We start from the raw sequence: 11331 nt of genomic DNA on the forward strand, positions 1-11331 counted from the left end.
GGTTTTTATCAGCATAACTTGTAATCAGGGCCCAACTCTTACTGGCTTGTTTCATTATCGAAAGCCATTTTGTTTGAAGCCTGTATTTATACTTTGTACAAACCATTTGTAATAAAACCTGCTCCTTTTCTCATACAGTTACTGCTGTGGCTATCAGATATTTTTACGGGTAAGCCACACGGACTTGTTACAATTCCACTGTGTAACAGCAGAGGAGGGTTGGGCAGGGAGGACATCTCTGTGGAGGAGTCAGGAGGGACCCCGAGACCCCGGGCCCGGCCTCGTCCCGCTGGCGGCGCTACGGTGCCCGCCCTGAGGTGCCGAGGGCCCCGCCGCCTTCCCGCCCCTTCCCGTTGCCATGGCGCCGCGCTGCCGCCGCAAAATGGCGGCCGGGCGCCCGGCTTCTCGGCGGCGGGGCCCGCCCTGACGCCATGGCGGTAGCGGGCCTCGGGGCGCTGCTGCTGCTGCTGATGGCAGCGGCAGCACCGCGGGCTGGGCAGCCCGGTGGGTGCCGGGGGGCGAGGGGAAGGCTGCTGAGGGGAGGGGACGCGGGGGGCAGAGTGGGACCTTCCATGGCTGACTGGCGATGGGCTGGGGAGGGAGGGCACGGAGCCCCCGAGGGGTGGTGTGGGGACGTGCACAATGTAAATACAGTCCTGTGGTAGGCAGCACGGGATAATTTGTGATTTTTGTGGCAAAAAAGTATGGAAGGGTGTAAGAAGCCTAAATGTGAGACCTGAATGCATCTTACAGATAGTGTCTTTTTCAGTTTCTACGTGTATTAAGATGTGTTCCTCCCCCCCCTCCCCCCTTTTTTTTTTTTTCTTTTTAGTGTTTCAGCCTTCGTTTATCCATATGTCTGGGCTAAGAGTTAATTCGTTTTTTCATGGAAATTCTTCAGGAGTTAATTTTTATATAATTTTAAATCCTATAGATGAAGAGACAGGTAAGAATGCTTTTTTTCCCCCCTGAAGTAGCATATAAATTATCTTTATTTTTTTCCTGCTAAAGTTACTGGAGCAATACGAGTTCATTTACTACTTTAACAGTTACTAAAATAGTAACTCCTAAGGACTTCTGCTGGTTAAGCCCTTAGTCCTCTGTCTGCTTGTCAGCTGAGCTTAAGGATGTGCCTACTTGAAGCCACAGTAGAAATTTAAATTTACTACTGATTCTTTTCAGTCTTTTTTAAATGAGAACACAGTATATATTTTTATTTTAATATAGGAAAATTGCAAGTTTCAAATTGCAGTGGAAGTAAAACAGCTGGTGATTGGAATTTGAGTGTAACGCCTGGTATGGTATGTAAAATGCTGATTCTTCCCTAAAATGGGGAGGATTGAACTATCATATGTTAAGGGCTAATGAAATGTCAACAAAATGTTAATTTACTAGCAACCTGGTTTGTGCGTCTTGCTCTTGCCATTTTTCCTTGATATACCTTGACATGCAAAGCTGGTGAAAGGCCTGGAGCACAAGTCCTGTGAGGAGCAACTGAGGAAACTGGGATTGTTTAGTCTGGAGCAGAGGAGGCTCAGGGGAGACCTTATTGCTCTCCACAACTACCTGAAAGGAGGTTGTGGGGAACTGGGGGTTGGTTTCTTCTCACAGATATTAGCAATAGAACAAGAGGGAATGGCCTCAAGTTGCGTCAGGGGAGGTTCAGGTTGAAAATTAAAAGAAATCTCTTCTCAGAAACAGCAGTCAGGCAAAGGAACGGGTTGCCCAGGGAGGTGGTGGAGTCACTGTCCCTGGGGGTGTTCAAGGAAAGGTTGGACATAGTGCTTAGGGACATGGTTTAGTGGGTGATAGTGGTGGTAGGGTGATGGTTGGACCAGATGATCTGGGAGGTCTTTTCCAAACTTAAAGATTCTATAGTTCAAGACTGTTATAGATCTACTGGAAGGAGCTGGTAACACAAAAGCATTTTTATATAGCATGAGCTCTAGAACATCCACATCTATTACAGTTGTCTTCGGCATTGGTTACATTACATATAATTCTTTAAGGCTTTTGTCAACTCTGTAGCCATTTCAACCTTCAGCTGAAGGTAGCTATAAAAACTGAAATTTACATTTTTGGTTATTTTTTCTTTTCTTTAAAGCTATGTGTGTGATTTCTGAGGGAACTTGTTCTGCACGTATTCCTTACAATTCCGTGTATAGTTCATATACTTACTTTATTTGCATATTCCAGTAGCATACCCTTTGTCATTCTGACTTCAACAAACATCTGATTTTTATATTGGAAGAATATCATTGCGTTGTGGCGCTGACAAAGTGGTACCGAAACTTCTCTTTTGGGAACTGATGAGTGATACAAATAAGAGCAATTCAATACAAGCTGTCATATCTGTCAAACTTTATTCTGCATTTTTCAGGACACATCCAAAGTGATCATAGACTTGACTAGAAATCTTCAGTTGTGTTTGCCCAATGCCACTGACTGCTGCACAGCACCTCTCTGCGTGCTGGAAACGCTTCAGGTTTTAGCTTGCCATGATTCGGTGGTACTGGCACATCTCCTGATTCAAGCTGAAATATATGCCAACTCTTCCTTTACAGGAAATGTGTCAGGTAAGTGTTTAGATATGTTCAAGAAGAAATTGTATTTTCTTTTCCTCTATATACGAAAAAAGAAAATCTGGGACTTCAGCAGCAATGATTGATCCTTAGTAATTGTTAATCAAATTTAACAAAGGATTTATACACGGTTGGAATAAACTGTAATGTGCAGGGCCTACTTCTTGGGATTCTAGTTCATGTGGTTTAATTTGTCTCTTCTTTTTTTGTAATTCTTTTTAGAAGATGCATCTGTTATCCCTAACCAGGCGTTTCAGCCCTTGGGCCCTTGTCCTTGTGACCTGACAGATGGAGCTTGTGATGTCCGTTGTTGCTGTGATCGGGTACTTATTTCATACTAAACTTTGAAATGTTTCCAAAGTTTCTAGGCTCTGGGGAAAGTGAGGAGAGGGAGAGGTACTGAATATTTCAAGCTAGAAGAAGGGCTTGTCTGGGTTTTCTGGTATTTCTTATAGTATATAACATATCTCTTTACAAACCTGGTTTGTTTAACTGTGAGTAGGCTGTAATGGCTTTGGTAATGCAATTACTGAGCTAAAAAGTGACTGCTCTTTTCCCTTTCAGGAGTGTACACCAGATTTGAAGCAGTTATTCAATGAATCATGTTTCACTGGAGTGTTTGGTGGGGATGTAAACCCACCTTTTAATCAGCTGTGCTCTACAAAGACAGATGAATATACTCCTGATTGGTTTCCCTTCCTTTGCGTGCAGTCTTCTCTTAACAATACACCATTTCTTGGCTACTTTTATCATGGCTCTATGTAAGTTTTATTTTTTTTTTCTCAACACATGCATTAGCTGTGCTACTGAAACTGTAACTTGTTTTTTATAACGAAAGCTATTTTGTAACTGGAATTTTAAGGTGTGAATTTTAAATGGTAATGGAGAAATATAATTGGTACTATATGAAAACATGGTATTTGAGAGCAGATGTATAATTATTTGCATGAGATAGGGAGTAAAGAATTGTTTCATTTTTGAACTTAGTTGCAGATCTACACCAAGAGTTCCTTCATTTAAGATCCCTTTACAAACGCCTCATGCGAAAGTTTTCACTGGTTACAGTCAAGGAGATCCAATTATGACAGAAGAAAATGAGTACTTTACCATCCCCCAGGTAATCATGTCCTGTTTAGGAGCTTCTGATTCCTCTTGGCTTGTTTGGCATTCTCTATCACATTCCTTATGTCTTTGTAACCAAATTCTGTAACTTGCTGTTTTGAACTGGTAAAAAATATTTTTCACCTAGCACAAAATCATTATTAAAAAGAACATTATCCTTCCTGTTTTCCCTACCCAACTCCCAAAATGGTAATGTTTTAATTATTTCAAGAGGTAAAAACAAGCTTGGCACCCCAATTAGTAGTTTATGGCTTATAATATTTCTGTATGTTATTTGTCTGTTATATTGTGGAGTACTATAGTTGTTTTCCTCTTGTCTCATCTGGCTGTATTCTTTTAATTCCTTCTGCATTATAGAGAGAGGCTTGTTAGTTATAATTAATTTGACAAATTGAGATGAAACTGGACTGTGCATTATAACTATTTTGAAAGCTGTCCATTTTAAATTGTAACCTCTTTTGTGATGTTTTGCTAACATCAGATCACTTGTTTGTCAGTCATATATGGCTGTAGTACATATTTGGATCATTTCACTGACAAATAGTTTTAAAATGAAAAGCAAGAAAAAAGCCCAACGTACGTATTTCTGTTGAATTACCTGCAGCAATCCATGGCGGGGCAGTGTGTTGGAAATGCCCCTGTAGCTTATCTTCATGACATTGATGTTAAGTGCCTCACTGATCTAACATCTTACAAAGAAGGACTGCCCCATGATGTGAGAATAAACAGTGGTACAGGAGGTATGTTGCATTAACCCTAACAGAAATGTATTGTATGTTTTCCCAGCTGATAGAACAAAAGAAACCGGAGGACTTCTGACATGTCAGCTACTTGTAATATCATTGATACCTGGTAGCTGTAGTTCAGCATTTGGGGATGCTCTAATCAGCATTTAGGGTGATTTCTTACAGCCTTCTAACAAGATTCCCACAGTTACCCAGGACTTAAGATATAAGAAATAAACGGGAAACAAAAGCCAATCCCATTGTCTGTTTCTGGTGACTCATCCTGAGTATGGCTACACATGACAGAATAAAGCATCTCTTGCTGTTGTTTTGCAATTGTTGCAGAGCCCTTTTTCTGTCAAAAGGGTGCAGTATCATTTTAGAATTGGTGAGAGGTGCTTTTTTCTGCATTAACAAAACATATACTTAGGAAGTGTCTTTCTGGAGTTCAAGATGGCATTATTAACAGCATGAAGATAATTTATTTTATACCGCCTAATTAAGTTGTCTAATTTTTTAATCTATACTACCTTTGTAAGATCCAGAGATAATTAGCTATGCTCTCATAATACATAAACAGTTTGGTCCTTTACCAAAAGTAATTTTCTAAATAAATTTCTGCTCCATTTCCATAATAAAAATGATTGTACCTTGGATGTGAAAATACTATCTATTAGTCAGGATTACTGCAGTGTTTTTTTTTTTTTTTATTCTCAGACTTCATCCAACAAAATGTGATCTATAGGACCATTGCTGACATGGGCAAATTCATCGCTAAAAGCGGTAGGTCTCTTCCGTTTAATAAGTGCGCTTCTTACCAAACCTGGATGAAACAGTTGATTTTGATGCCTAAAATGTTTACTTGCATGGATTCTTAGGAGGGATCTTGTATGTCTTCTAGTACTCAAATAAATAAGTGGCAGGGCATGTAGTCTGTGTAAGCTCTTGTGCCTCTTTAGGGACCCTTTTCAGTCAGTGAAGCAGCTCTTTGATGTAGAACAGTGGCTCCCAGTTGGTGTGTGTGTACCGCAGCACAGATGAAGTGTTGAAACCAAGCTGGTGTGTTTGTTTTTTTCTGGGCAGTTATGTTCCTCTTAGTGGGATGAGATGAAATTAGAGGGAGTCCTGTGTCCAGAGAGCCCCATCAACTGATGAAATAAAGCCCAGTGCTGGGCTCTTGAGGCTTAGCTATGAAAGGACTTGCAACTACAGATGTTAAAACATTGATAAGCCAGAGGACTGTGCTGTAAGTGCAGCATTCTGACCTTATATGATGGGACTTAAACAGTAAAATAATTCTCTAAAAGATCAATGTTATAATTTCCAGAATTTTGGTAGAGATTTTTAAGGTGTTCTTCATTTATTATACAGCTTTCTAATTAGCAATGCTTTTAATTGTGTGGTTTTATTTTCTTCTGCAGAAAGCCTTCCTACTACTGAGATTTTGTGTCAAAATGTAACGTTCGCAGAGAATTATACATTCATTTGCAAAGATGAGAACATAGAGGGAATAAATGTCACAGTCTTCCTTGGACGTTTATGTGATGGAGGTATCACGATACTTCTTTTACAGATTTTTTACTTACTTTTATAGAATATAATAGAATAGTTCAGTTGGACAGGGCCTTCGAAGAGCATTTAGTCCAACTGCTTGACTACTTCAGGGCTAACCAAGAGTTAAAGCATATTAATGAGGGCACCATACTGAAGACTGACGGGCATGGGGCATTAACCACCTCTCTAGGAAGCTGGTTCTGGTGTTTGACCACCCTCACAGTGAAGAATTTTTTCCTAACATCCAGTCTGAATCTCCCCTGGCACAGCTTTGTGCCATTCCCACGCATCCTGACATTGGCTACCGGAGAGATCCTTCTTTTGTTCCCCTCCTCAGGAAGTTATAGAGAGCAATGAGGTCACCTCTTGGCCTCCTTTTCTCCAGGGTAGACAACACTTTTTTTTTTTCCTTCAGCATGAAAATTCTTTAATAGACTGTCTTAATTAGTTATTCTGCTTAAAAAGAATTTCCTTTGGATTCTGGAAGAAAATTTATGGGTCTGATTTCTATTAATTTCTATTATTTTGAATCTTATGTTACTAATGAAGGGTGGAAGTTTGCATCCTATATAGAGTTGAACAGAATACTTCTTGTTAATTTACTTATTTAAAAGTAAAGTCATTTTTTTATTTTACCAGAAATACTGACGCAGAGATTCACAGCCAAATTTGTAAGTTTGAACAGTAATAATGCAGAAGAACTGTCTGGGAATCCAGGTATTAGTTCTTTATTTTGCTTCTTAAATTAATATTTTTTTGTCCTTGACTGACCATCATCAGTGGCCATATTTTATACCTCTTTCATACTTTGTTTTGTTGCTAGCCTCACTCTCCTATCTTCATTGTACTGTCAGTTGTAATAGTGGTGATTGGCTTTTAGGCTAAGCATTGATTATTTTAAGTGAGGCTACTGTAATGGAAAAGCGTTTACTGTAAGACTGTTGATATGTATTATTAAAACAATGTCAATGCTTGTAGATTCTTACAAAATGTTTGCAATTTCTCCTACATTTAGGTTATCAAGTTGGGAAACCAGTGAGAGCTGCAAATATGAATGCTTCTGATACTTCTGGCAGCCTAAACATTTTTCAGCCAGGTACTGTCTTGTGAGGTTGCAACTTCAACTTCTTTTGCTGCTAAAATGCTTTTTATTTTGTCCGTATCTTACTTCAGAATCTCCTCTAAGCCAAATTTTGCTTTTTCTAGACTATTTCATAGCCTTCATTCAAACTTCATTGAGAAAGCCTGTATTAAATACCTGTGTTAGTGAGTACAATGTACTTTAGGTATCCAAACATATTGCAAAGGAGACAATTGCAATGGAATTTAGTATCAATATTTCCAGTTGAACGGACTTGAATCTATTTGAATTATGCTACTTAGTGTTTTGCATCCTAATACTTGATATTTTTGCACAAAATTGAAAGCTAGAGATGAAAAGGTAAATATGAGAAACCTCTAATAATATGTTTTTGATTTACAGCTGGGAGAGGTTTATGTACATCAGCAACCGATACACCAGTTTTGTTTGGATTAGATTCCTTCTCTGGATGCATACTAGAAGTTGGTATTAATGAAGACTGCACACTTTTAAGGTGAGCTACACAAGATGAATTGTTTTTCCCTGAATCCCTCTTGCTGCTCCTTATGTGATTTTCTACAAGTTTCTACTATCAACACTGATACGTTCTTTTTAAATGTTCTCGCATACATCTCAGCTTTCTGTGGTTGAGATCATAAAAATCTCTTGTGGTTGAGATTATAAAAATTGTTTCACTCAGATTTCCTGGTATTCAAGTGAGGATTACATTGAAGTGGGATACTTTGTTATTTTGTACCTTTAGCAGATAACTCAATACTTGAAGCTTGTTTTAACTAAATGATAGCATCTTTCTGAGGAAACTGTTGTTATGATATAATAATACTGTAACCCAGAGTGGTTTACACTATGGATTTACTTTTTGCTTAATATATAATGTTTTTATTTTCAGAGGAAATGTAACTGAAAGATTGAATTCGTTAATACAAGCTACTCATGTTGGAAAGAGGAGAAATTCAAGTTACAGTGATGTAAATGACTGGGTGGAAATTATACGTAAGTGAGGTTTATGTTGTTATTCATAGTCTAAATGTTTAAAATATACTCTTGTAGTACGATTAAATCATCTCAAAATAGAATCCAAATGTAAAGTCAAGTGCCTGAAGATACTGATCTGTGTCTGGATCCATCCATCCATCCATGTATACGTTCGCGTGCACACACACACATAACTTCACATATGTATACTGCAGTAAGATGTTTACAACTGTCAGTCAGTAGATATAATAACTTGGTATTTTTAGTTCTCTGTGGATAAACTACTCCTTTATGTATATTTATATAGAAAAAATGTTTTTGCTGTATTCCTGTGGGACAGTTAACAACGTTTCACTGGAATGTGATGATAATATAATTACTGAAAAGATATTTTCTATAATATTTTAATTTAACTCTGTTCTTCCACAGGTCTTGATCCATTTAATCCTAATACAAGTGTGAGCACTGGAAACTTGAAAGGCATTTGTCCAGATATTCCTGCAAATCTGAATATTCGCATAATTTTTGCAGATGTGGGTGCAGTACAAGGGATTCCCCGTCAAGAGATACTTGCTGTGCAGATTAGGTAGAACAGACCTGTGTCTCTGGCTATTTGATAAATGTTTCATTTTGAGACTCACTTATGTGTCATACTCAGATTAAATTTTACAAACATACACATTATTTCCAATTTTTACATGCCTTGTACTTGTATTTGGAACACAAATTCTTTTGAACCCAACCGGAGGCTGAAACTTAGGTTTGCATGTCTTCTTCTGAAATTAAAAAAAATAAATTAAAAAAAAAATAAATGGTGATCAGCAGGCAAGTGAAGAGCTGCTTCTTGAGAGCTGTGGTAAATGTTTTCTTCTTTCTTGAAATGGAGGAGTTTCATATTGCAAACACTTTTTTTTTAAGTCAATCCAAATCAAATAAATACATTGTGTTCAATCTATCTCTTTTTCCAGCCTTTGTACATTCTCCCTCTGCACAGTGTTGAGAATCCATCAATCATCAACCTCCTTCAAAATAGTGTATAGTTTGTCCTTTTATGGTTATGTTTAGGCTCTGCATTTCCACTTTACAGCCCTTTAGTAATGTTATTCATGTTCTTACAGTTACTCGACTGTCATATGGCAATTCCAGTGTGGGCTTACCTGTGAAAACACTGTCAGCTTTCTTCCCATCACTGCTTCTGTTCAGTTCATCAAAGTGCCAGCTCAGCCACCGATTCCAATGACAAGGTAATTCTTGTATTTAAAAAAACAACACACAAACTTGTCATTTAGTTAAGCAGATGTAATGTAAAATGCATTGATCAAAAGGTTATTTTGGTTTGCTGGAGTACAGAGCATGAAGGACTGCTTCTAATATTTATTGAGTAACAGTTTTGTAGGTGAGGATCTCCCCAGAAGCATGCAGTGTGGGAAGGCCTGTAAAGTACTCTGCCAAGTTGTCATTTGGTTTTGGCAGAAAGCATCCGTGCCTTTTATTTGAGTGAGCAGAGATTGTTGTGTGAGGCTCCTAAACTATTGTCTGAAGATTTGCTCATCACAAAAAGAAACACCTGGCTAAAGATGGCAGATAGGGAATAAAAAGGGGCTTCTGTTTTGTTAGAGGAACTAGAAGCTTGCGTTTTTTTTTCTTTCCTGTAACCTGGCCACTTTTCCAACCCTTTTTTTCTATTTGTCCTAGTGTTCTGGTGGTATTGTAGGTAATAGACATGTTTTTTCAGGTTTCAGATTAATTATACAGAATTTGACTGCAATCGAAATGATGTTTGCTGGCCACAACTCTTTTATCCAGTGACACAGTTCTACACAGGTAAGAATAATAAGCAATGTGGAATGCCATGAACTGGCTGTATTTTTTTGAAACATAACTAAGTGTGTGGATTTTTTCTGAAATAATAGTTTGTAGTAGGAAATTGGGATTTCAAAAATGTGCTCCAAAAGTTGGGTTACATTTCTTTCTTACTAATGCATTAATTTCTTAGTTATGCTTGCAGAAAAGTAACTGCTAAGAGTGCTTTGCTGATTGAAATTTTGTGAGCATCTGTTCAACAGATTCTTTTTCATGCCTGTTTACAGTTGGGAGGGAGGTATGCTTTCTAGGGAAAACATTGCTTTATGATAGGGTTCTGTTTCTTTGTCTTGTGGTAATTGTGGCATTGTATTAGTGTGGGCTGTTGCCCATGAAGGGAGACTCTCATTTTGCCAGTACGTGCTGTTCTGTCTACCCACGGAAGCTGCAGCAAAATCTTGCCATGTTGGTAAGAGAGAGACCTTTGAAGTTTCGTTTGTGAACAACTGTGATGGATTATGTCTCGTGGGAGGCTGTATAGATTAAGTATCTGGCATTTCAGAGGGCATCAAAGGCACTTGGACTCTGTTCTGAAAGCTGCATGGACAGAAGCACGTGTCTATTACCTGTACTTCAGGGACTCAAGTTCTACAAAATACAAAATTTTATAAACACAAAGGATCTTTTTTGTTTTATGCTGTTATTTTATTCAGGTTATATATATACTTAAATCTGTATCTGACAGTGGGTTGATGTCCAAACTGAAGCTTAGTTTGTGCTTATACTTTATCTTTTTTTTTTTTTTTTTGCAGGAGAACCCTATTCCCAATGTCTCGCTAAGGGCCTGTCACTGGCATTTCTTGTTTTCCTTGCAGCAATTTTGAGTAACCCTTGGTTTTCTAAAGTATGGGATAACTTCTTGATTTAGAAACGTTGATGTAAAGAAAACCACTTTGTAAATATTTTAAGTACATTTTGGTAAAATTTATGGACGGATATTGTATTTTGCAGACGTTTTATATGAACACTTAAAAGACGCATGAAACGAGTGCGCATAGGGTGCACAGAAACTGGTTGTATTAATAAAAAAAATAAAGTGGTAAATTAATTTTGGGTGCTAGAGCATTTGGTACAGCAAGAGTGCAGAGCTGACTTTGGCAGCGGGGCTGGGGGCCATCAGTCTGGGTGAGCGTGTGGTGGGCCCCTGGGGCAGCAGACCCAAATAAACCTGGTGTGCGCCCCTTTCTGGAATAAGGAACTGAGTGTTGCTGCCTTAGAACAATAATAAGGCTGTTTTTTTTTTTTTTGGGGGGGGGGGCTGTAATTTGATGTGGTGATCACCTGCTTGGAGCTGCCTATCCCCCACAACACCCTTCCTACAGCTTTTCTTGCGGTTATTAACCACTGTGCCACCCGCAGGTACATTCCCAGGGATTAGAGGATCCCCTTTACCCCTCCCAGCCCTTTA

General features: G+C 38.6%; 1 protein-coding gene across 3 annotated transcripts; it reads left to right on the plus strand.

Moving 5' to 3' along the window:
• The first annotated feature begins 388 nt into the window (after positions 1-388).
• On the plus strand, positions 389-10971 carry TCTN2 (tectonic family member 2). 3 transcript variants are annotated; one of them, XM_032199300.1, is made up of 18 exons: positions 389-504; positions 833-946; positions 1228-1301; positions 2381-2576; positions 2805-2905; positions 3147-3343; positions 3570-3699; positions 4309-4444; positions 5147-5212; positions 5851-5979; positions 6623-6700; positions 6999-7079; positions 7467-7578; positions 7975-8078; positions 8490-8646; positions 9179-9304; positions 9796-9884; positions 10676-10971. In XM_032199300.1, exons 1-18 carry the CDS (start codon positions 432-434, stop codon positions 10789-10791), a joined length of 2079 nt encoding a protein of 692 aa, XP_032055191.1. In that variant the 5' UTR covers positions 389-431; the 3' UTR covers positions 10792-10971. The 3 variants fall into 3 exon arrangements, with proteins under 3 accessions (XP_032055191.1, XP_032055192.1, XP_032055193.1); XM_032199301.1 differs by lacking the exon at positions 389-504 and adding an exon at positions 665-729; XM_032199302.1 differs by lacking the exons at positions 389-504; positions 1228-1301 and having other exon boundaries at positions 858-946.
• The last annotated feature ends 360 nt before the right edge of the window (positions 10972-11331 follow it).

Source organism: Aythya fuligula, chromosome 17 (genome assembly GCF_009819795.1).
Source record: "Aythya fuligula isolate bAytFul2 chromosome 17, bAytFul2.pri, whole genome shotgun sequence".
Taxonomy (NCBI): Eukaryota; Metazoa; Chordata; class Aves; order Anseriformes; family Anatidae; genus Aythya; species Aythya fuligula.

Excerpts from the sequence above, each read along its gene's own strand:
- TCTN2 (XM_032199300.1), top strand. The coding sequence starts at position 432 with ATGGCGGTAGCGGGCCTCGGGGCGCTGCTGCTGCTGCTGATGGCAGCG. Across the intron at positions 9,305-9,795 it reads CCACCGATTCCAATGACAAG|GTTTCAGATTAATTATACAG; the intron begins GTAATTCTTGTA and ends ATGTTTTTTCAG. Across the intron at positions 9,885-10,675 it reads AGTGACACAGTTCTACACAG|GAGAACCCTATTCCCAATGT; the intron begins GTAAGAATAATA and ends TTTTTTTTGCAG.